Source organism: Sesamum indicum, linkage group LG2 (genome assembly GCF_026168435.1).
Source record: "Sesamum indicum cultivar Baizhima isolate 11 linkage group LG2, ASM2616843v1, whole genome shotgun sequence".
Classification (NCBI taxonomy): Eukaryota; Viridiplantae; Streptophyta; class Magnoliopsida; order Lamiales; family Pedaliaceae; genus Sesamum; species Sesamum indicum.
In genome coordinates this window covers 17,357,972-17,384,787 of record NC_142658.1, presented here as the reverse complement: position 1 = coordinate 17,384,787, position 26,816 = coordinate 17,357,972, and the positions used below count along the sequence as shown (strand labels likewise).

The 26,816-nt window shown below is 31.9% G+C and overlaps 2 protein-coding genes across 2 annotated transcripts; one reads left to right on the top strand and one right to left on the bottom strand.

The window, feature by feature from the left end:
• Window positions 1-3,600: 3,600 nt before the first annotated feature.
• On the top strand, window positions 3,601-6,778 carry LOC105156016 (cytochrome P450 72A397-like). The gene is made up of 5 exons (XM_011072033.3): window positions 3,601-3,913; window positions 4,921-5,144; window positions 5,246-5,496; window positions 5,596-5,962; window positions 6,232-6,778. Exons 1-5 carry the CDS (start codon window positions 3,601-3,603, stop codon window positions 6,658-6,660), a joined length of 1,584 nt encoding a protein of 527 aa, XP_011070335.1. The 3' UTR covers window positions 6,661-6,778.
• A 2,437-nt stretch (window positions 6,779-9,215) lies between these two features.
• On the bottom strand, window positions 9,216-14,197 carry LOC105156015 (uncharacterized). The gene is made up of 5 exons (XM_011072032.2): window positions 14,002-14,197; window positions 12,842-12,940; window positions 11,113-11,217; window positions 9,943-10,030; window positions 9,216-9,374 (listed from the first exon to the last, which is right to left on the bottom strand). Exons 1-5 carry the CDS (start codon window positions 14,080-14,082, stop codon window positions 9,265-9,267), a joined length of 483 nt encoding a protein of 160 aa, XP_011070334.1. The 5' UTR covers window positions 14,083-14,197; the 3' UTR covers window positions 9,216-9,264.
• Window positions 14,198-26,816: the final 12,619 nt, after the last annotated feature.

Here is a 26,816-nt window from a genome sequence, read left to right as displayed (position 1 = left end):
TAATTTACAAAGTTAGAACTTAATAATTTTAAAAAATACCTTATTTTGATTAAAAAATTTTCCTTCATAAATATATTGGATAAATTACAACTACTTTTCATGAGGTTCGATATAATTCAAAATACTGACTCGTTATTTGAAAATTATAAATGTTCTCCTGATTTCAATGTCCTCCTATAAACGAGCTCATTCCATAAGGTATTCATCCAAATTTTGTAAAAAATTGTGCAAAATGCCCTCTTGAATTATGAATATAATTTTATATACCTTGAAAATTTTATAAAATATCTTTATACACTAATATTCTTAATAGATTATTTACTTTACCCACCCTCAATTTTTTTTTATGTTTTTCAAATGTTTTATTTCTTTAAAAAAATAAAAGCAAGGGTAAAATAGTAATTTTTATCATACCGTCTAAGTACTACATAATTATTTTTGGGTAAAATTTATATTACCCCCTGTAATACCCAAAATATTCAAATAGGTCCAAGTGATAAAAAAAAAAAAAACCACATAACCCCCTTCAAAATTTAATGGTGTATCTACATATGAGTTTGGTGTCGTAATGACAAAAATATACTTTTTAAGTGAATGACTTATATTTAATCGGATCTAAATTAATGGCTTAGATTTAATCATGCTTATCAAAAATTAAAGTATATTATTTTAATATATAAATAATTATATATTTTTTAATATATAAATATATATATTTGTATGTATATATCCTAAATCTAGTTTTCCTCTCTCTCATATTTCTACAGTTCGACCACCTTTTGGAGCAAGCTTACCACCTTTGGAAAGCCCGTCTAACGGCAAGAATTTTGATACCCCACCCATTGCAAATCTCTAATCCGTTGGTGTGTTATCTCATTTTTTTTGCTAAAAAAATCCTAACCTGCACCTACCATCTTCTATCATTTTTTTTCTTTATCATCCGACTACCTCCCGACGCGTGCTTACCACCGTTGGAAAGTTCGTCCAATTGCACGCATTTTGATACCTCACCCATTGAAAATCTCCAATCTGTTGGCGAGTTATATATTTTTTTGCTCAAAAAATTTTAACCCGCGCCCCGTCTTCTGTCGCTTTTTTCTTCATCGTCTAACCATAGCAAAAAAATCCTAACTCGTACCCCCATCTTCTATCGCTTTTTTCTCCACCGTTCGACCATTTCTCAACGCGAGTCTACCACTATTGGAAAGCCTGTCCGAAGACGAGCATTTTGACACCCCACCCACCACTAATGTCCCGTCCGTCGGCGAGTTATCTCTATTTTTATTTCATATTTTTACATTTCTTTATATATATTCATATAACTAAATTTTATTTTTTTATATTATATTTATAAAATATATATAATTTAAAGATAGGGGTAGTTTGGTCATTTAGAGACAAAATATACATACTCAGTCGCACTTTGGAGGTGTGAATCTAGAGGCAAAGGGGTAATGTGCACCTTTTTAAATTTTACAGACGGTTATAAGGTATTTTTTTTTATCACAGGGGTTTATTTGAACATTTTGGGTATCACAAGAAGTAATATGGATTTTACCCAATTTTTATTAATTTCAGGGGATATTTATAATTTTTTAAATAATTAATGAATATTTATAATTACACAATATCTCAAAAGATATAAGTGTAATTTACCTAAATATATTATTATAACCAATTAATGACATAAATATATATTTTTTTTAATTTGCTCATTCCTTTTAGTTAATTAGTCATATAGAGAAGTCACAACTTAATATATCACTGCAATATCAGGAGCCAGATCAAGAGACATATATGTTCTTCCTCTACAAGTAAACATGTACGTAGGCAGATGAGATGAACAAAGAGGAGAGGTTGGTGAAGTTGCAGAGACACGCCGATAACACCATAATGTGTTGAAGGTTCAGGACAGTGACAAACCTAACCTTTTACACGTGCTTCACGTGGTTTAACTGTTGTCTTGACTTGTATTATACAAAAATATAATTAGTGTCATGCAAAATTAATAAAATGACTTTTTCTTTTTTTTTGTGTACAATGGGGGTGGAGGGCGGGGTGGGGTGGGATTGGATTTTTTTGTTACAATTAAATTCTCACTAGAATAATTATAATATTTAACTACGACTAACTACCATAATTAATAATAAAAAATCGTAGCAAACAGATATGGATCATGACTACACAATGGTTGTTGGTCGTGGTTTTTGCGAGGGTGCGTAAAACATTTATCATAGCTATAAACTATGACAAATGTTTTGACCATGGCAAATAATTTTTTCATGGTTGAAAAGTTAGTTTTTTATATCGGTTTTATTTAATCGTAGTTAATAGTAGTCACTTTACCATAATTTTTAGCAATAACTACTAATATTATAGTCAATAATAATTTTTTTTTTCTCTAGTGTCTATCTTTTGCTTCATTGAACATACGCATGTTACGTATATAAATATAAATATATATACCCTCTTATGATATTGAAAATAAGTAATTACCTCTTATGATAAAAAACAAAAAAAGAAGCAATTTACCTTCCCGTGTAAAAAGCTAAATTGTTTCGTTTTAAAAAATACAAGGAGTAAATTTTGCATTTTAAAAAATTAAGGAAGGTAAATTGCTATTTTTCTGTAGGAGGTAATTTTCTCATTTGTATATTATAGGGGGATTAATTACATTTTTATCTAGGAAAATAACACAAATACACGTGGCGTGTGTATGTTGAATGAAGTAGAAGATGAAATATACATTACAACAGAAAATTTGATCAGCGCCTAATTTGGGTTTAAACCTCCTTCATTTTGGAGAAGTGATACCAACTCAACCAAATGTTAATGGTATAACTGAAATTAATTTGCTTATATGTAGCAAATAATTATATTAGGGATAATTACACTCCTCTTTCTTGAGCTTTGATGTAATTATACGTAAACCCCTTATGGTTTAGAAAAGTACATCTAACACCCCTAAGGTTTGCTTCTGTCTAAAAAGTAAGTCCTTCAATTAGTTAAAGTTCACCAAACTTACTGATATTAACAAAAAAAAATAAAAAAAAATAAAATAAATCTATATTTGCTCCCACGACTGATTACTGACTTATAACTGGTCAAATAAATTTTTTTATAACTAAATGATCCTCATACGTTTTCATGCGTTAATGTATGTGAGGATATATATATTCACCGTTATGAAAGTAGTTTAGTCCGAATTTATTTTTGGCCTTTGGTAAGTCATTTTAAGTCATTTAAGGGTAAATATCAATTTTCATTCAATCATTTTGTTAATATTAACAAATTTAGTGAATTTTGACTAATGGAGGACTTATTTGTTAGATAAAAGTAAACTTCAAGAATACTAGATATAATTTCTCAAACTACAAAAAGTTTACATATAATTAAACAAAACCTCTGGAAAGAAGAGTGGAATTATCCCATTAAATTAGAAGAAACATAAAATTGACACAGACATGCATGATTCTGATATTCATACAGTTCACATGAAGAGTACTCGTCTTTTAATAGCCTGCAGATCTCCCTTCCTTTCCATCCCTTCACCACCCCTCTCTCTCTCTCTATCTCTTTCTCTCTCACACAGAACACAGAATGGACGCATCGGCGATCGTCGGCTGGGAGAAGAGTTTGTGGAGACTGATAGGGTTTTCGTTGGTGGCGATTGTGGCGTTGGCGTGGGCTTGGAGGGTTATGGACTGGGTGTGGTTTAGTCCTAGGAGGAAGGAGAGAATTCTGAGGCAGCAAGGGTTCAAGGGAAACTCCTACACTCTGATGAGGCTCATGTTTGGGGACATAAAAGAGAATTCCATGGTGTACGCAGAAGCCTTGGGAAAAGCTATCAATATTCGTGATCCAGCTGCTCCCAGAGTCATGCCCTTCGTCCATAGAACCCTTCACAAATATGGTATTTTAAACTTCGACAATGGTGTTTGTTTTCTTTTTCAAGGTTTCCTGCAATGTTCTTAAAACTGAGTTTTAGAGCCACATTGGCATTGAAAATACTATCAAAAAGGAAAACAAATGAACTATTTCCGATATTGTAAATAGTTAGCTTAAAAATTATAGCAAATTAATACTATCCATCACAAATAAATAAAATCAATATAAAAAAGGGTAAAATACACTTTGACCCCTCTGAACTATTCCTGATGTAACACTTACCTTCTTAAATTAACAAATGTAACACTTTTTGAATTTTAATTGACTAGGGAAAAAAATGATTATTGACTACAATTTTAATTGCTATGGAATAAAAACTTCATTAAATACTTTTTGTTGACCATGATTAAATAAAAACGATGCAAAACATAGGTGTTTCACAAAAAAAAAAGTTATTTGTCATGGCTAATATTTTAGCACCATTGCAGATATCATAACCAACAACCGTTGCATGGCTATGGTCAATGGCTATTTGCTACGACTATTTTGTTATTAACCATGACAATCAACCATGGTTAAATGTTGCATTTTTTTGTAGTGGAAATCTTTTCTTGCATGAGTTTCTTGCATTGATCTAATAAACGAGAAAATTGCTATTTTGGTTCAAAGTATGAGGTGGTTTGAATATTAGTCCCATACTTTTGAAATAGTCAATATTAGATCTACGCTTTAGAAAAATATTGCAAAATTAGTCCCATTATAAAAAATTTACAACTTTGGGACTAATTTTGGAACATTTTGGACTAACTTTACAATGTTATAATAAAATATGGGACTAACTTTACAATATTTTCTTATAGTGTACGATTAATATTACAATAATAAAACTAATTTTTCTGTATTTTTCTAAAATATGAAATTAATATTAACTATTTCAGAAAACTAAGTACCCTCCACTTACAATTTTCTCTCTAATAAACGTTTCACTATCTGACCAGCTTTAATACATGTATTATTTGGAACTTCTGATAGGTAAAAAGTCGTACCTGTGGGTGGGACCAAGACCAAGAGTGCTGATAATGGACCCTGAGTTGATGAAAACAGTCATGACCAAACACAATACCTACAAGAAGAATTTTAAGGTGACAAACCACATTGTCCAAATAATCGTCACTGGACTTCTTGGCCTTGAAGGCAAACTCTGGAGCAAAAGCAGAACCACCTTGAACCCTGTTTTCCAGTTGCAAAAATTGAAGGTAATAATACTCAACTAATTAGTATCCTTGTTTGTCATCATTACTCCTTAATCTCTGGCTTGTTCCGAATACTGATTGAGGTGGCCTACTTATTACTACAGAAAATGATACCAGCATTTCAAGTGAGCTGCGATGAGATTCTGAGCGAGTGGAAGAACTTAGCGTTCACCAAGGACGACGGATCTTGCGTCCTCGACGTGTTCCCCTATTTGGAATCCTTAACGTCCAAAGTCGTGTCTCGAACGTTGTTTGCAACGGACTATTCCAAGGATAAAAACCTTTATGTGATTCTTAAAGAAATGGCGTATTTGGCAAATCAAACCACACGCATGGCAGATTTACCAGGAGCCAAGTAAGTCGATATATTAGTTACGAAAAGTTCTTAATTAAATTAGGTCTGATTGAACGAATCAAAGTATGATGCACTTGTTAAAATTGATAACGTGCATAGGTACTTGCCAACTGAGACCAACCAAAGGGCGAAGCAGATCATGAGTGAAGTGCGTAAACGACTAACGGTGCTGATCAAGGAAAGAGCCAAGGAGATAGAGGCAGGCCAGAATGTGGAGGACAACTTCTTCGATGTGCTATTGAATTCTGAACTTGCGGAGGCTCATGGCATCAAGAACATGAATGATCTCTTCGGACAGGTCAAGTTGTTTTACTTTGCAGGTTATGAGTCCACCGCGAATTTGCTGGTTTGGACCATGATTTTGCTTGGCATTCATCAAGACTGGCAAGAGCGTGCTAGACAAGAAGCTTTCCAAGTGTTTGGCGACCGTAAACCCGACTACGAAGGCTTAAGCCAACTCAAAGTGGTAAGTATTTGAGTCAACATGACAACTTATGAAAAATTCTTACCCAAATCAAATTTAGTCGAATCAAACCAATCACAGAGCAAGTATATCACAATTGCTAGATGATTGGTCACTTTTCTTGAACTGTAGACTAATCACACTATAAATATATTATACTTATCTGATCGGGATTCGATTAAGCCGGGTTCGGTCTAGAATTTACAGACAACTTATTGTTATAAGTCTATAATCCCTAGCTAGCTTGACATTGTTATCTTGATTTTCGTTAGATTCCAATGATCTTGAACGAAGTGCTGAGGCTGTACCCTCCGGTGGTGGAGCTCTCTCGACTCGTCGAAGAAGAAACCAAACTAGGAGAGTACACCATACCCGCAGACACACTTCTGATGCTGCCAATCGTGATACTGCACCGTGATCCCGAGTACTGGGGCGAAGACGCCAACGAATTCAAGCCCGACCGGTTTGCTGAGGGAGTGCTGAAAGCCACGAACGGGCGCCCGGCGTTCTTCCCCTTTGGGTGGGGACCGCGCGTCTGCATCGGTCAGAACTACTCCTTGATGGAGGCCAAGCTTGTTCTCTCCAACATTCTCCGCACGTTCTCCTTTGAGCTCTCGCCCACCTACACACACGCTCCTTACGTCGTTTTCACTGTCCAGCCACAGCACGGCGCTCCCCTCATTCTGCGCAAGCTCAAGTAAGACGACATGCGAACACATAAGATGTGAGCGGCGGTTCTTGATTTGAAATCTGTGGGGGTTACACCACCTGAATGGTTCCTTGTTTGTATTGTGCATCGATTGAATTGTTTCGTGTTCTGAATTGGGTGAACTTTCTTGAATAATCAGATATAAAGTTTCAAGCTTCTATGCATTTCTTTATAATTTTGGCAATTAAAAATTGCATTTGATTTACATGATTCAATTAAATTATAATTTTAGTCTTGTAAATCAATTCATGCCAACTTTTCTAAGTTACACGACTACAAATGCCAAGCCTCGTAAATTACATGACTAAAATTATAATTAATTAAGTCATGTGTAAGTCACATGTAATTTTCTTGGCAAAATTAGTCGGACAAGATGAACATTGCTAAAATTTTAAAATTATAGGACTAAATTGCAAAAATCTGTTCGTGCAAGACCAAATTGCATTTTTTTTCCAACATAAACTATATATTTCCCAAAAATTTTAGCATGATTAAAATATTTATCATATTTTTTTAACTATAAGTAATTATTTTAGCCTCACTTGCAAAAATTAACAATGAATTATAAGTGTCAGACAACTATAATTAATTCGTATGTACAACAAAAAGTCACATTTCCTTCTAACATAATCAAATATTTTCAAGCTCCGATCAATCGCTGTTAATTAATTTCGGCTGTTTGGTGAAGTTGGAGTGAGAAGTACTTGAAGAATGGAAGTATAGAGTTGAAGTAACACATCTCCAATTATTAATTTTTGCAAAAATTAGTTTTTTGATCCTTTAATTTTACCCTCTATTAGATTTAGTCCTATAAGTATATCCATTAACTAATTAATCCTGAAAATTTGCATAATGATGCAAAATAGTCCTCTGATGGTCGGAAATTTATATTTTTGTCCGAAAAAAAGGTGACATCACAGCTGAGTTGTATAATTTTTTGGGGACTTTAATATTATGTGGCCTTAGATATGACTTGAAAGCTATGTAGGACATATTTTAGAGGAAAGAAACCTCATTTTTTCCTTCACAACTCACTATACGTGGATGATACAACTAGATAAGTGGCCGGACAATTCAGCAAAAATTTGCCACACATGTAATTTTCGGCATAAATTTTAAAAGTTGCTGAAAAATTCACAAGAAAATCGTAATGGGACTTAATTTCATCATTTTATTACAAGACTAATTAGTTAATGGACATACTTACAGGACTAAATCTAACAGATAGGTTAAATTAAAAGACGAAAAAAATAATTTTTTCCTAAATTTTTTCTATTTTTTTTGAACAAATCCACAAATACTTGTTTCGTAGAGGGTAATAACAATAATTGTATCATAATATATAGGGTTTATGTATAATTAGGTGTTGTGGCACGATATTAATATATAGGATTTAAAGCAGTTTACCTCTATGTGATATTGTAAATGAATAAATTACACCCCTATAAAAAATAATAATAATTTACCCCCTATATTTTTTTAAAATGAAGCAGTTTATCTCCCTGTTTAAAAAGGTAAATTGCTTTATTTTGAAAAATATAGGAGGATTTCTAACAATACAGGGAGGAAAATTGCTATTCTATTTTCAAAGGAAGGTAGTTTGCTCATTTACAATATTACAAGAGGATTACTTGCATTTTTATCCTAATATATAATATTAATAAGATATAATAAATTTAACTTTTAGTTATATATGTGATATTTTTTAATAAATTACATAAATAAATGTGATATTTATCAAGAATATGATGCAATGCATTTATAAAAAATATTGTGTAACTTTGGAGATAAAAGGTACAATAGAATGTAGAGGAAAGAGAAGAGAACATAAAAAACAATAACAACAACAACATCAATAATAATAACAATAATAATAATAATAATAATAATAATAATAATACAATAAGGTTCAAAAAAAAAAAAAACTAAACTTGTTATTCCCTATAAAATTAATTTAATTCATGCACAAATTTTGCACACCAACTTTACACCCCGACTCAACCGTAATAGTATAGTATAAATCTTTGAAGCAAAGTGCGCCATTCGTCAAAAAGACTTTTGTAACTAATTGTATAAATCACAGCCATTTTGACCAAAACATATCAGGAGAAGAATTTAACTATTTGTGGCAGTACATTGTTAAAATATAAATATAAAATAATTTATCTCCCTAATATTTTAAATTTTTTGAGAGTTTATTATTTAACATAGATCGAATATATATATACTAAAAGCATAATAAATAAACTTTGATAGCGTTGACCTATTTTTGTGGCAAACTGTTGCACAAGTCGAGGTAAAATTTTTCCACGGAATGGTGCCATTGCAATTTGCAATAGATTATTTTCATAGAAAATTTTGCAATGTTCACATTATATCGGTAGCAAACATGGTGGCATGAAAATTGAAGTGGATCATAGTTGTTGCAATTGAATAATTTTTTTTTTTTTTTTTTTTTTGCAGTAGCGTTTACTCTCATCCACAACAAAATTTAAAGGAATAGATTAACTTTGTAGGTTTTATGATACAATACAATTAAATGGACATGCTCATCAAATCTTAACGATTATATTGTATCATGCATTGCCTCGACCTTTCAATCCTTAACTACATATTCCAGAGCTTTATCAAGCTTAAAATCACATTTTAGCTCGGGCTCAAGCCCTGCAAGTCTTCTTGACCTCCGGCGCTCGTCAGTTGCGACAGCTGCATTTTTAGTATATACATGTTATGATATCTCAATATTCATATCAACTAGTAAAATCATCAATATTACGTATTAGAAGAAAGGATTTAGAATTTAGACACCATTCAAGAGAATATGCAAATTCACTTAGAAATATAAGAATATGAACATTTTTTACGTACAAGAATGATGACGATATTGAGGTACGTCACCTCTTTTTATTGATTTCAAAATGAATTATCATGTGCAGTTTTGTCCTACGATGGATTGAAATTGAAATTTTGCACACAAAATGCACGATTATAGCTAGGGTTTCATGCTTTTTATTATTTAGCATGATTTTAATTTGGGACGATTTTACTCATTTTTTTGAATTAGTTTGCATTGAAAATTAAATTAAAAATAAGTGATTAATTTGTAACAAATATTGACATTCTCAAATTCATATACCGAATAAAATAATTGCAGGCATGTAAGTAAGTTTATTTCGTCATTTTTTATTAAAAGAATATAAACAGAAGGAGGAGAAAAGTTTGCAAAGAAAGAAACTCATATGATTGTGTGTGAAAGAGATGTTCACAGACATACTTTGGTCACAAATGTGCACAGCAGACCTCCCTCCTTTGATTTCATGTCCCTTCTTCGCTTCTCCTTGCTTTCTAGATATTTTCACTCCCTGATAATTGGAATTTCACAACATTCAAAAGTACATGCATTGTTAAGTAATAATCTAAAGGGAAAAAAACAATAATAAAGCGAACTTGAGAATGATGAATAGATCCAATCTCAACATTTTCATAACTTTAAAGACCATTATAAAGTGTTTTTGTTCGAAAAGTTATCATTCAAATCCAATTCAACAATGTAAAACAAATTAATTCAAATAAAGTACATACCACATACATCCACATTCCAGATCCTCACATTGACAAAGACAATAACAAAAATAAATAAAAAACATATTACTACAAGAAATGTAACATTTAACTAAGGGTAATAGTCATGAATAAAAAGAAATAGCAGTAGTAAATAGTTATAGACTATGACTACGTAATATTTATTGGTTGTGGTTTTTGCAAAGGTCGCTTAAATATTTATGATGGTTAAAAGCCGTGAATGTTTTTGCATAGCTAAGAGTCGTGCGAATACTTTGACATGGTGAATGAGGTGAGTTTTTGCATTGATTTTATTTAATCATGTTTGATAATAGTAATTTACCACGGCGTTTAGCCTATAGCAATTGAAATGTAAACAATAATAAATAAAATTTCTAGTGTATATATAGGCAGATAGATAAATGAGGAAAATATAATTTTAGTCCTATAACTTCAAGGGGGTGGAAGTTTGGTCCTTCACGAATTGATTTTCACAATTTAATCCTATAACTTTAAAATTTTGGCAATTTTAGTCCGATTTTCGTCCATTTAGCTAGAAATATATGTAACTTGCACCTGAGCCAATTAAATTGCAATTTCACTCTTATAATAGGAAAGTTACTAAAAATTTTTAATTAGATCATGTGCAAGTTATGTTGTTTTCAGGCGCTCTAATTTGGCCAGAAAAGTACTAACACTACCAAAATTTTCAGGTTACATTACTAAATTTGTAAAAAATCAATTCGCACATACCCACCTCTATAAGTTACATGACTAAGATTACAAATTTTTTCCAGAGAAATGAATGAAACACAAGAAATATGTATAAAAGCAACCAAAGGATGAAAAATTTGGTTTGGTATGAATATCTATGATGTCTTACCCTTGTACAAGTAGATTTTTGCTCATCTCTTTTGCAGATCCTTGTGGATGTTTCTCCTATTTTTGTCTTCTTCTTTTTACCCCGGGAATCGGATGCTTTAAATTCCTGCACAAGAAATGAATAACACAGAAAGTAAAGTATATTAGATGTACATAAATGCAATGTTTTCTCTTTCAATTAGTTTTCTGCTTTAACAATAATATTATTACTTCCAGCGGATGTAGGATGAATCATCCTCCAATATTCACTACAAGTAAAATGATCCTTTGCTACCAATCTTTTTGTTACAACAAAACATCTGTTTCAAAAGTTTCTTTTTAGTGCAAATGCTGTATTTGGTTCATTAAATTTTAGTTTAGAATCACTTTAATCCCTTAAGCTCATTTTTTGACTTTAGCATCCCTAAACTTTAGCTTTTATCTCAGTTTGGTAACTCTAACCTTTTTTCAGCGAAAATGTGGCTGGATTTTGACTCTTTGGCGGGTAAAATGGTCAATAAATTTAATTTTGTCACATTAGTTCCTTAAGTTTATAAAATTGTCAAATTAATATTTTTTTAAATGAAAAAAATAACTTTTTTTTAAGTATTTTTATGCTAATATATTATAATTATCTTATGTGAAATGAGAATTTTGAACTCTTGTGGACATAATACTATATTTCTTAATTTAAAAATAAATAGTCTCTTTTTTTTAGTAGTTAAAAAGAAAACAAAAATTATGAATAAATTTAATAAAACTTATCTAATCTAAAAATATAATGAAAAATACTCTAAGTCGGTAATTTTTTATTTTAAGAGTAAAAAATAAGTCTAAAAAAAGTTAAACCTTAACAATATTTATTAAATATTTAAATTTTTGAATAAAAAGTTGGCAAATTATACTTTTTAACTAGATTCTTTGGTGGATTTCATATATACAGAATTCATATAGAGGTTTTCTAAATATATAGTTCCATTTTATAGAAAAAATTCTATAAAAACCTCTTAAAATGAATTTTATACATATTTGAAACTCACCTATACATAAAAACAACGACTCTTTGAGTTTTTTATACAATTTTATTTTGTAATTAAATGAACCATCTTTTATAAGTATTGAAAGTACACAAAACAATGTCATATAATATATTAACAAATATTTGCTCAACGTAGCAAAAGAAATTTAATAATGAAGTTCATATATTTGGTAGCTAAAAGTTCCACTCAAAATCATACATATATTAGGTTTTTGAACCGAGAAGCATGAGTCATTCAAACTTCGTATATTATTACCTGTGCACATATAGTTCAAAGTCCAACCAATTCTCTTTTGTGTTCTCATTCATTTCCTCCATTAATGCTTTATGGTTAAACCAATATATATGTAAATAGTATTTCTCTTTGACTTTGCATATCTAGTAAAACATAACTAGGTGGTTCTCACTAATGTAGGTGTCTTTGAGGGAAAAATTGTAATTTACGTCTCATAATTTATCCCATTTGTGATTTTTAATTTTTATTGTTTTACGACTCTGCAGATCTAGTCCTACAAGTAAAAGAAATTGCAATTTACGCCCCATTAACCATTTTTATTAAATTTATTAACGAAAGGAGCACGTGCAATGCTCCTTAAGTTGCAGCTAGGTTCCATTTACATAAGCATAAAGACCTTAACACATAGTTCATAGATTACTGCAAATAAAATACAGAAATAATAAAAGAGAAAATACATAATTAGTACAAACTTACAGGACCATATATGGATAGTCCTTTCTCTTTCGCATCCTTTATGTTCCGTAGTAAATCTTCCTTGCTGTAAAACTTTTGTCCTAGAACATTCGTATAGTACTGCGCATGCCAAATACCAGTCAAATTAATGCAGCTTGTTGAGAAGTGAATTGATATTCTACGTATAAGATTATATTCCACTATATATCAGAAATGAATGCATTTTCAAACACTCGTAAGCAATAAGTGCGGCTAATGTGCGCGTTCTAATTGTTGTTACATATGCACAAAGAAATTAAAGCAAAATCAAGTCCTTCAAAAGATTGCATTATGTATATATATATGCATGAGTGCAAGGGAAAGTTAGTCTCCCAAGAGTTTATAAAGAACCCTAAAGTAGATAATAATGAATATAAAAGATTAAAAGATTGCATTAAGCACAATACTTTATGTTCTTGAAAGTTTAGTCTCATACATTATTACTATCTACTAAAAGATAACATATTACTAATGCTCCTTGAATCATATATTCAGAAGCCTCCTAAACCCATACCCTCTTGAAGATGGCATTATGCAGCAAATAAGCTTATTAGATGATCCCTAATATTCAATTATGCAAAGTGGAGATATTATCATTTTCTATCCATTTCCGATTGACAAAATTATAGCAAAGAATATTTTTGGTAATATCATCGTGTTGAAAAAGTCAAAATTCCTATTTCTTAACTATATTACATTTGGAATTTTGACAAAAAAAACATATCAATAAATGAATTATCCTCAATTGGACATATAGAATAAACTAATATCAAAATAATTAAACCAGGCAATATCAAAATTGAAGATCTTAAAAATTAACAATAGATCTACACATTCTGGAACATAACAATCCCAAAAGAGAAAAATTATAGAGCAATTGAATATTCTTCACAAAACAAATATATAAAGAAAATTAAATGAAATAAAAATAAATATTGTCCTCAACATTCCAATAAATAGTATTGATTTCCATTAAATCCATATAAATTCTCAAAATCCAACACAAACCACTTATATCAACACAAAGAATGTGAAAATAGAAGCTTCACATTGATTTTGACTACAACCATAGCATACGGAGATTGTGTCTCGAAATAAAATAGGATAAAGAAAGAAAAAAACCAGATATCATATGCACAAACCTTGACAATGGTTCCTTTGTTATCAACTCTCTTGACAAGTTTCCAACCGTCGGGGATGCTGAATGGCTCAAGATCTGCCATCGGCGATGGTGGTGAACAAAAATTTAGGGTTTGATTCTATTAATTTTCAATGAAATCAATGGGACCTTTGGTACGATGGAGCCTATATTTATAACGAATGTCCTCTATAAAAAGGTATTTCTATTGGCGAAATGGATTAGTTTGGTGCCTTAATTCCTAAGAAGAAGAAGACAAATATTAATGTAGAGAATATTATAAGCAGATTACGAGCATTTATGGCAAACATATACTCACACTCAACATCCATTTTAAATTGGCAAAATGCCTACTAAAGTAAATTGGCGGGAACGAAGCATGGTCTTACAAATAGGTTTTTCATTGGAATTATTGTATATTTTTTCAATAACTTAAAGGTCTGATGGTAAAAAAATCAATTGGTCAAAATGAATGTACACTTGAGTTGTTAGGTGTTGAATTTGGAATAGCTCTTGTAGCTCACTTAGACTTGGATCACTGCTGCCGACATGGCTGGTAGTGTTTCAGTGTAGAAGGTGATTGTTTTCAAGTAATGAGCAAGCTGGGAGTGGCAACACTTGATCCTTCTCAAGTTGGATCATCATAGAAACCTATACACTGTCTCTGAACATTGCTCAAATTGCATTAAGTTTTGTCAAGCGTTCTGCTAATGAAGCTACCTACAAGCTAGAGCAGCTCTTTGTAGTGTTGAGGATTTTGATCCTCTTTGTTTTTGTCTTAAATTATGATAAGGCTATGGGCTATGTTGTTCCTAATTTGAGTACGAAATAAGGCGTAAAAAATAAGGATGAAAGAAAAAGTTGACAAGATCCAATCTCTCCGTTTCATTCCTCATACTAATGCTGATACAACAAAAATTGAATTTTTTGCTGATAAGTGTCTTATTATCTTTTGGTAGCCCTAACAAACTTAATCCTATCTAAAATGTCTTTAGTAGTAGGAATCATTCAGCCATAAGGATCTTGTTTGGGCTCTGGTGCACTTATGGAGGCTTGGGCTGGGTTGCTGGTCCAGAGGAATTGGTAACAGTATAAGATGCTAACAACATTTACGTAATACTAACAATCTTGGATATACAAATATACTTGATTTGCTGAATATGTATCAATTTATCAAAAAGAATTACATGTGTCCAATCGTCTTCATAAATTTATGGTCGACTTTTCTTTTATCATTAACAGGTCTGGAATAGTTTTTTCTTTATTTTTAATTTTTTCAATTTAATAATTTTTTTTCCGACTCAATTAGGAACGGGCGGCATATATATAGGAAAAGTTTTTCTATGAGACCACTAAAACAAATTATCGTCTGAAGACAAAATATCGTCATTTAGGTTGTTTTAGCACGGTCTAGGAACACTTAAAAAATTACATTACCTTGCCAAATTGAAGTGCGAGGAACACTAATCTATAGCACATAAAACGTCATCGTTCTATTTAGTTAGGAACGACCTTTGGAACGATTTTCTTTACAAGCGACCGTTCTAAAATTTTATATATATTGGACACTTAGCAGATTCTTTTACTTTCTCCCCAATCTTTCCCTCACTCTCTCACTTTGTTTCTCTTTCTGCCTCGTCCGTCAGGCGACTTTTTGCCTTATCCGTCAATCGCCAGCCGCCGTTCGCCGTCCCTCTCTCTCTTATTCACGATTAGATCTCTCTCTTTCCCTCTTCTTTTATTACCCCTCCCCGCCCCCATTTTTCTGAAAATCTTTTCCCCCCACGACGACCTATGAAGATGAAGCAAGAATAAAAGTCTAAAGTGAAGGACTCAAAAGGCCCATAGATACCAAACGTAATAATATGGGCCTGTTACCATTTTAAACACTTTTGATTGACCAATGATCCACCATAATCTCGGTGGATTGCATAAGATTGGGCTCATAATTATCCAATAAAAGCTTAGTATACTTTATTTTTTGTGTAATGAATGTTTATGTGTGTAGGTAGTGTACCCACAAACTACGCACCAAATTGAGTTCCAAGCAGAAGTACTTGATCAAGCCCACAGCACACTAACGGAGTTCCTTCAAATTTTGTACAACTTTTAGAGGTGAGAAAAGGGTTAGACCGACTATAGATAGAGGAAGATAGTTCTAAAGATTTTTTGAGGAAACCAAACTTTGAGAGAATAAAGCCTGACTCTCTAATTTTCGGCCACTTCCTTATAAGTTGGGGGAGTTTCGAAAACTACTCCAACTAGGTGTATGGGCTTGGGCTTGGTCCAATTACTATAAGTTTGATTTAATTCCTCTAATTAGTTAAACTTCAAACCCAAATATTAATCTAAATAGTATATGGACCTTACCATTTAACCTAAATAATTTAAGCCTAACTCAAAATTAATTGATCTAATTAATTAATAAAATAGGCTTCCTATCATATAGGATCTTAATCAAAATAAATAATTTATTTTAATGATTTATTTAAGCTCTTTTTGAATTAATCTTTCTCTTGCTATAATTAATTTACTAACTTTAATTAATGATTTGCATGTGACTTTTAGATTTGTCTTCAACTAGACTAATTAGCAACTCATTTGTATTAGATTAATCAAATTATATTTAATTAGTCACTCCTAATTAGTTCCTTAACCAAGGAGTTTCCTTTACCATGGGTGTTTGTCTAGCTACGACCCATGACACTTGAGAACCAGTGAAACTTGCATGATCCTGTAACCTACGGATACCATACGGCATGGAATTGGTAATCTGTTCTCATATTCGACTTCGAAATCCATGTGTCTACTCTACTTTTATGTCTCTTTAATCAATAGGAAATAATTTGATCGACAGTTGTGGTCACAGACTACTAGTAATTTACACAACTTAGAGAACATATGAAATCATCATCATCTTATGATGGCAGTGGATCCTATCTTGGAACGTAGCAACCCCCATGCAAATTTTGACTTTACTTGAATGAGGCTTTTGGCAACCACGTATTTATGTAGCCACTTCAGCTAAAATCAGGATACAACCGCCCCATTCAAGGCTATTGTGGCTTCTTAAGTCAGCTATCACCATAATTCATGAAGTAACCTATAACTACAATTATAGATGGATACACAATGTAATACACTCGTGGTTATTGTTTATTTTCTTACGGCCTTTCTTAACTAAGTTGGAGTGCATCATTCGATGGTCTTTGTTGGCTATCATCATTTCTAGTGCAATGTCTCTTTTTTTTTCTCTCCCAATATCACACAACATGTAGTTCGTATGATATCCTCCATCAATTGTATCACACAGCACATAACTCGTATGATATATCACATCATCAACCATACCACACATCACACATCTCCATTGATTGATTGATAACACGCAGTTTGTCATCATTCATATCACGTAAGCAATTGAAATATGCCCCTTAGTTAGATAAACCATCTTTTTATCTCAATTTACAATATCCCAATCAATAACTTCATCATTCATCCCTATTCGACAATTAATATCTCCATCAATAACTTAACCATTTTGAATACTATTCAACAATCAAATATAATATCACACAATCTTTCATTCATCTTTCTTATGACGTAACCACAGATAAGCACATAACAACAACTTTACACAATAACAATATAATCCAAACAAATACTTCCAATTTGAAGCTATGGCATTCTGCATTCTAACTTATATTGCTTCCACTAGAATTTGCAACTTTATTTTCAGCAATTATGATTACAATTTTTAATTATATATTCATATAGCTATAGCTCGTGACTGTTCGTTCATTTCCTGTATATGTACATTAGGGGCAGAGATGGATAGTAACAACATTTGGGATGGTGACTACATTGGGACCTTAGTTCTTAGGGATATTTTATCTTATTAATTAATTTTGTCTTAATTCTTTTGGGATGAATAAGAATTATACATTGTTGTTCGATGAATAGAAAAGGGATAAACTACTATTTCTTTTTATAGGGGGATAATTTGCTCATTTGCAATATTATAAGGGGATCAATTGCATTAAATCAGACAAATTGACTCATTCCACAGCATTCTCCCACTTGGTTCCATTTCATTCAAAAAATGCAAGTCCTAATTCTCAGATAAAAATAAAAGTGAGATATCCGAATTAATCACTCTCACATGGAAGATTTAAAGTGCAGAAAAAAGTGTTTGTTTATAAATTCAAGATTTGAATTTCAATGTCAGAAGTTGTAAGAATCGGGAAGTGTATCTCCCTCTACATACATAGGAACCTTTTGGTAAACTCCGATAGATGGAATTCGACACAAGTTTTTATTTTCTTTTTTAGGGCGAAAAATTGCACACGCTTTGGGTGGAAAGGAATCTGTAACATAATGAAAAAATAAACAAAAGAAACACGAGTGAGTGGAAGCGACTTGTCATACAGAATTGTTAGCACAAAACGCAAGCATACAAATATAAAATTCCAAGCACATGAATTTGACAAGAAAAGAAAAGGAAAAAGAAAGATAATGGGGACCAGAAATCATTCAATGATTTTGCAATCCATTGCTTTATGATTGACACCTGACTCACCTGCCCCACTCAAATTAATGCCCCCCCACCCCACAAAAACCAATCAATTATTCCTTATTCTCTCTCTCTCTCTCTCTCTCTCTCTCTCTTAATTATCTAAAACTAAATTTTTCTTTTCCTCTGAAAAAAAACTTGGGGTATTTCCTATGGAGAAGTAGGATGAAATTTATGGACTACTGTTTGGTTATTAATTTGCCATTAAATTATTGGAGGTTATGGTGGATTTAATTAATTGTATAATTATACTTTTGAAGAAAGAGAGGAAGAGTATGTCTTAAAATTTTTATACTCTAAATTGTGCTTTTCTATTCGCTTGGAAAACATTATATTACAAGTTCTTTATAGGCTTAAACATCAACTATAATATCGAATAAATGAAAAGATTGAATTCTAAACATAATTGTCTTCTTCTGGCAGCTCTGGGTAAAATAGTCATAATTTTTTGCAGAAACTTCCAATAGATTTGAAACTTAAACCATTTGAAACTAAACTCGCACAGCTTTAATTTCATATAAAATTTGTCTAAAATGACAACTATTTGCATTTTAAAAATGTGTCTGAAATTTTGCTAAAAAACAGTGACGACTGAAAATGGGGGAATTACATTTTTGGTCCCATAAGTTACGCTCGTTTCACTTTTGGTCTCATTCATTATAAGATTAGCATTTTTAGTCCCATAACTTACAAAAATTAGCAGTTTTGATCATCATGCACTTTTTTGTCTGTAATTTAACGATATAGTCCATGTGCCTAGCATGTGATCATTAAGTATTTTTTGGGTGGAGAGAAAATTGGCAAAAAGAAAAAAAAACATAACAATTTCTCTATTTTCTCACAAAAATTTAATCCTAATCCTTCTCATATTTCTATAAGTTGAAGCAAAGTAGAAGTAACACAAAAAATCATATTTTCAACAAGTGAATCAAATGAAGCACTCATATGCTACTATTAAAAAAAGGGGGCCAATTTTCCTCCAATAAAAAATACTTAACAGCAACATGCTCGGCACGTTACCTACATCGTTAAATTGTAGATGAAAAAGTGCATGAGGACCAAAAATGCTAATTTTTATAAGTTATGGTACTAAAAGTGTTAATCTCGTAGTAAATAGGACTAAAAATGACATGAACCTAATTTATGAGACTAAAAATGTTATTCTCCCGCTGAAAATGAAAAGACGAGTTTAATTCTTTTAAGATTTCTCAACACTGATCAAGTAGTTGTGAGTTGTGAGTCATGTATGAAACAATGATTAGTCATGTTAACTTAAATTATACATGCAAGAATTGTCTGAAAAGAAAAGGAAGTTTTATTTTTGATATGTTTGTACTTGTCTAACATGCAGCTAGAGTACAGAGGTGTGGGGTTGCTTATTGTGCATAGTAATGATCAGTAGTAAATGACACACAGCGTTTTTATAGTACTATTGATTTGGGAATGAGGAGGGTGGCCTCTGATTGAGACCATTCTCTCTCTCTCTCTCTCACACACACTCAGAGCTTCTGTATATCTGCTGATCTGCCCCTTGAAAGACAGTCCTGTCTTTCTCTACCCGGCATTCAAGGCGGGCTCTCCATTTTTTATTACATCGCATTCATTTCCATTATGCATTGTTACATTTACATATTCCAAACGAATTAGTTGTCCTAACCTCTCACTAAAATAAACAGTAAAAATTGATGTGATGATAAAATGAGTGATTTTTTTTTTTTTGCCTCTTGTCAATAGCCAAGACTAATTTGTTTGGAATTTTTTTATTCATTTTTTATATCACAGGGATAAATTGCATCTCATCCATTTGTTTTCATTATTACCATATTAAGTGTGTACTATCGTTTTTGTTGAGTTAAAGGACTAATACTAATAATTTATTGTGTCGACAGTACCTTTAAAATTTTAGCGTTTGAATTCTTTCTCATACCACCAAATATACTCAAAATAAATTCAAATCACAATTCAAGAAATGGAGAGATTTCAATCTCTTTCTAATAAAGAGTTAATTGGTGTATTTGTTATTTCAATTTATAATATATTTTAAAGTATAAAAAAATATTTATTACTAATATGTAAGAACATCCTACCACAACAACTAGTAAAATATATAATGTAAAAGGGTAAAAAATTATTGAGAGAGTGTTTGTCAGAAGGGCTCAAAGTCCTCTACTCATAAAAACTCCAAGGGCAAAAAGACCATAAATCCCATCACCCCGCAAAGAAAGCTTTATTTTCAACGCCCTATTTTGATATCAGCCGTGGGCCTGCATGGGGGGTTGCACTCGCTTAACTCTCACCTTTCTCCATGCAAAAGTGCCTCCAGAGCAATTTCACTGTAAAAATTACGACAAATAAAGAAAGAAAAATGCCAGACTCATAAGTCACTGTCCCCAAACAGGCCTTCACATCCCACGGTCCTGATCCATTTCCCAATCCATCAGGATCGTGACACGTGTAATGAACAGTCAAAATCGATGGTGAATGATAGCGTAATGATGGTTAAATAATTTGACATTCTTGGGACAGTCCCAGCACCAGCAGCTACCTACTACTGCTGACTCTCTCTCTCTCTCCACTGGAAGTACTGCTGCTTCAGTCTAATTTTCTTTTGCAACCGTACCCACATGCATTTGCTTTTTGGACGTAACAAGAGAATTGAAAGAAGCCATACAGAACAATAATAATCGAATGGAAATAGTAAAATGTACAGTAGATTTCTGGGTCAAATCTGATAAAGCAGTTCAACTTTAAAAATTTCAAGCTGCACCCAATAATAAACAAGTCTTTTCCCTATGTATGGACCTGTCCTATTCATTTTTAACTTTTCAAATTTTTAGTCCAAACAGTTGGGTATTTAGAAGAAGATTAGTAGTAAAGAAAAAGTAATAAATCGACTCACCTATCCTCTATTTACATAAAACAATCTTATTTTTTGCATGATTACAAAACCACGCATAGCAGTCCGTTTGCGTAATGGTATTGATATTTTTAGAAATGTATATATGTAGTTTTTCAAAATTTGTGTAAATTAATGATATTGACCTTTCTGTTGGATGTACGCTTAGTTTTTATAAATGTAGAAGTGATTTGTATAAATAGACAATATGTTATGGGGCACAAATGTAATTATTCCTTTTAGTATTGGTAGTAATGATTTATATTTAGTGACAAAATTTTTTATTTTTTTCACAATAATAAATTTCATGATTCTAATATATAGTTGTAATTATTATTTGATCTATACAAATAGCGATTGCAAGAATTACTAACAAAAAATTATGCACAAAATTGACACTGTACACAATTAGTGACACATTGTTTCTGGGAGTGAAATTTCACTATTATTTTATTTTTATTGAATTTTTATTAATATATTTTGGAATTTGTATAAATCTCATAGAATTTCTAATAGTACTTATGATTCCGTTTAATATTTTTAAAAAATATTTAATAAAATAAATTTATAAATTGCTAATTTAATAATGAAAATATCTAAGTCCGTTTTGAGCTGATTACTTAAAAATATAAGCTAGAGTTAGGAGTCCTTTAATGATGGATGGACCACGCAATTTATGAACGAATAGTGATAGAGTTGGTTTTGGGTCACCCAAAAGTTTGTTGAGAAGTTATCCCACAATTGTGTTCTTTATAGATTGTTCATTGTCAGTAGCTTTCGTTGATACTGTTGTTCATTAGTTGAATCATTAAGACAACTTATCATTAAGACAACTTATGTTTCGACAATTATGAGATTTGTGTACGAAAGTTCTTTTTTCATAGTGTTAATATATTTTAATTTTTAGGTAACTTTGTTAAATTTCTCACCATATCTTAGGTCAAATTTTTGAAGTATGGACTTTGTTTGTTGCAATTCCAATTTTCATTTTTATAAGGTTACCTTTTTGTGAATGATCTGTTTTTTTCAAAACTATCCTCTTAAATAATTTGAGTAAAAAGGAGTTATAATTCCGAGATGGAGGAATTATGATATAGGTATGCGTCACACATCGATTACAAATAATAAGTTTGAGTGTCTAGTAAGTCCAAAAGCATAGTTTTCTAGCAAGATGCTTTTTGAAATGCGAATGGGCTCCGACCCATTAATTAAAACTTTGGTTTTCCATTCAATGTGCTCTTCGATAAATGATCACATCATTTAACTCTCTAGAATTAATTTAACACTTCAAATTAATGTACTTCTTCTTAAATTAATTCATTAATTAGTTCTACTATACACGTAATGATTTGTGTTTGACTCTATAGGTCTACCTTCATCTAGATTTGAGCTTGTGTCGATGTACAATTTAACTTGGCCCATTGCGTTGACATGAAAGAGCTGAGAATGCATGTATGAAGAGCTATAATTGTCACGTATTTATGTAAAAGTTGATCCCAGTTGTCTTTTGTGAGATGTTTCCCTAGCATGTGTGGACTGCACCGAGGAAGTGAGCCTTCTATTCCAGAATCTATACTCAATCACGCTAGATGTCAGCAAGCTATAAGAATTGGAAGGTAGTGTTGCGGTCATCTTGTGCAACTTCGAGAAAATATTTTCTTCAACATTTTTCAACTCAATGGAGCACCTAATTATTTACCTGTCATATAAAGCTCGTGTAGGAAAGCCCATTTAATACAGGTGGATATACCCATTTGAGATGTAAGTACATGAAAATTATAGTTTTTCTAGTGGTTCTAGTGTCATCTGTATTTTAATAAATATTCGTATGAATAGATTCCTCCATGAAAAATGAAGCAGACGTCGAGGAGTCAATTGTTGGAGTTATATACATTGTTGAAAAAATCGGGCTATTCACTTTTCACTACTTTGAGCCGCATATGCGAAGCAGACCCTGTAGAAACTACGATCTAATGAGCAACGACGATTGTATGCAACAGTTTATTTTCAACCATTCTAGCCAAGCAAGTGGTGGCTCAACGATTCCGAATTTCACATAAATAAGACGTACGTCTTGTACAATTGTAAAGTAGTCGCACCATATTTTTGTAGTGTGTCGCAAGCTACTGCCTCGATTGTTGATTCGTTACCACCCAATGCCTCGAGTAACGGCCCATCACAGCCTCTTATAGACCCCCGTGCCCCAGACTATGATGACATGGATCATGCTGATGATAAGGGGGGCGGGATGCAGATTAGGTTTTCTTTTTTATATTTGTAAATGTTCAATTTTTATATTAATTTTTTTCGTAATTATCCATGTTTCAATGTCATTGCATTCAATTATTCAATATTAATTTAATTAATCAAATTGAAAAAAGATAAATAATTTTACTAATTAATTGTAATTATAATCTTATTAATTCAAAATTAGAAAAAAAAATATTTTTTTAATTTATTTATAATTTAGGACTGGGCTTTAGAATGGTGAGTGAATGTGTTCAGACAAAATAAATGCCGTTTTAAATTTAATTACTAAATATCAAAGGAACCATCACAAAATAAATCCTAAAATCATTCCAAACTTGTATTCCAGGCAAAGGGCACTGTTGTTCTAAAGGGTAGTCCAATTAAAGGTTGAAATTTTATTCTAATGCCCGATTTACAAAATTTAAGAAAAAATGCCATTCCTAATATAACGACTAAATACCATAGCCACAGATCCAAAACAAATCCTATAATCGTTTCAAATATGTATTCCAAACATATATTTCAAATAAATGACACAATCGTTTCAAAGTATATTTCAAAGGAATGTTCAAATTATGCTCCAATGCCTATTCAAATGTATATATATATATATATATATATATCACTCGGACATACAGTTATTTTTTAAAGGAGTGGAAACATGCGACTTTCTTAAATTCAAATTTATGTACTTTATATTACAATAACCATTCCAAAATATGTAAAAAAAAAAAAAACAGTACCGAATAGAAAAAAAGTTTTTCAAAAAAAGAATTTACATTTTTAGATAGTCAGACGTATTTAGAAATGGTAGATGAACAAGTAGGACAAATTTCACTACTAATTAGGAACGGTCATCACCAAGTCGTTTCAAATAATTAGAAACATCGTCTATTACAATGGAAGGACTTCCGTTCCATGACCGTTCCAAAATCTAGCCCAACAATGCTCAATTATTAATTTCTCATTAAAAAAAAAAAAGAAAAACAGTCCTGAATCGACTCCAAATCCCGTATTCGTTTTGTAGTGGTATGAATATAATAAATGCCTTTATTGGACATCCTGCGTAAGTTGTGCTATCCCGTGGAGGAATGAGGTTTATGGATGTGTTGACTGGTGGATATTATATCCCTTTTTTCAGTAACACTATGATGGGGGTTCAGGAAGACAGACTGTCTATGTGCCGAATTTATGCATAGCAGCTACTGTTCGAATAGGCATCCATATTTGGTGAGGCTCAACAACGTTGGCTCGCTAGCCGTGCATGGTTCAAAGTATCAGTTGATATTTAATAATATCGGTCTATTTGATATTCCCAAACATCCCATATTATTAAGGATTAAAGGTAATTTTCGTTCTTTAATTTCAGGCCATTCTCGTTTAGTCCCTAAATTATTAGGATTTTATTTTGGTCCCGTAAAATTGAAAAAATCTGAAATTTAATACAAATTTGATCGAAAAGTTGAGTCACTCGCCAGAAAAAGTCACATACCAGGCATGTGACTTGTTAAATTGGGGCTTGCATTGTGATTGCCCATCCTAAAAGGTTTAAAGGCAATTTTCATTCCCTAACTTCAGGCCATTCTCATTTTAGTTCCCTAATTTCAGGCTATGTTTTCACCACATCATCTTTTCCAGCCAATCACAATGCAAGCCTCAATTTAAAAATTCATATGCCTGGCATGTGACTTTTTCCGACGAGTGACTCAACTTTACGATCAAATTTGTACAAAAATTGAGATTTTTTCAATTTTATGGGACCAAAATGGAACCCTATTAACTTAGGGGACTAAAATGAGAATGACATGAAGTTAGGTGACGAAAATTGCCTTTAAGCCTATTATCAAAGATGATTTGATATTATCGATAATATCCGATATTATCCCCGATACAATGATAGTATCGTTTGAATATGATAATATCGTTGATAATATCTGATGTTATCGATATGAATATGTAAAAAATGAAGTTATCAAAGTATCGTTGGGAGAGCAAGAAACTAAAGAAGTGATGATAAGATAATTGCTTAGAGCATTCAGCTGGAGGGATATAATGACACTGTAATTCTATCACTACTTTATTTTTCTCATTTTTTTAATTAAATTTTTCTTCTCAAATATCATAACATTCAATATATTTTGTTAAATATATCAAATTATTCATTAAAAACTCTATCAAAATTAATTTTAATTGAAATAAAAATATTATAGGAGGAATGTTGATGATGTTGATGGTGATCCACTTTCTTTCGACTATATGCACGTATGTCTTAAGTATTTCTATAATTATTTTATCGATATTTGATATTAAAAAACTTTTGGTTTGTAAATTTTATAATAATTTGTGATGCTTAATCGTTTTATATGATTTTACTAATTTTTTGAGAATTTTTAAAGTATTGTATAACACATTTACTTCGTATCGCTCGAAAATATCTCGATACGCCGCGATCAATGTGGAACAATATCCACCAATATTATCGTGGATACTGCCTGGGCTTGTTAGATGGTAGGTACCTACCACCTCTTGGTTGGTTAAAACTGAACACAAATGGCTGTGGCCTTAGCTGGAACAGGAGAATTGATTAGATATAGTGAAAGTAAGGTGATTGTGGCTTTCCAAGTGGAGATACAAATTGCGTTTGCCGAATTAGCTGTTATCGCGAGAAGTTTGGGACTTGTTCATGAAACGGCATCAGACGTCTATGGATTGAACTTGGATGTACTAAAGCGATACTGTCTCATGCATAAACGGCGAACAGGGGACTGGAAATCGCTGCGCTACCGTTCGGGTAGCTAATGCACGGATATGGGTTTGGAGGTGAAGATGCCTCTGTCTTTGGAGAAGGGAATGCTGCAGCTGATTTTCTGGCAACTAGTGACCACAATTGCCATTGTTTCGGTTTAAATGAAGTTACACCTTTCATATTCTTTACATTTTTTCATATTGTAAACAACCCTTCTTTCCATAAGTTTTAATAAATCAAGGGTCGACGTGATACCCTCCGCCCAGACATAGACGGACCTAACCAAAACCTAAATAAACAAACGCCGACAGCAATAACAATAGTAAACTATGAAAAGAAAAGGAAACAACAATA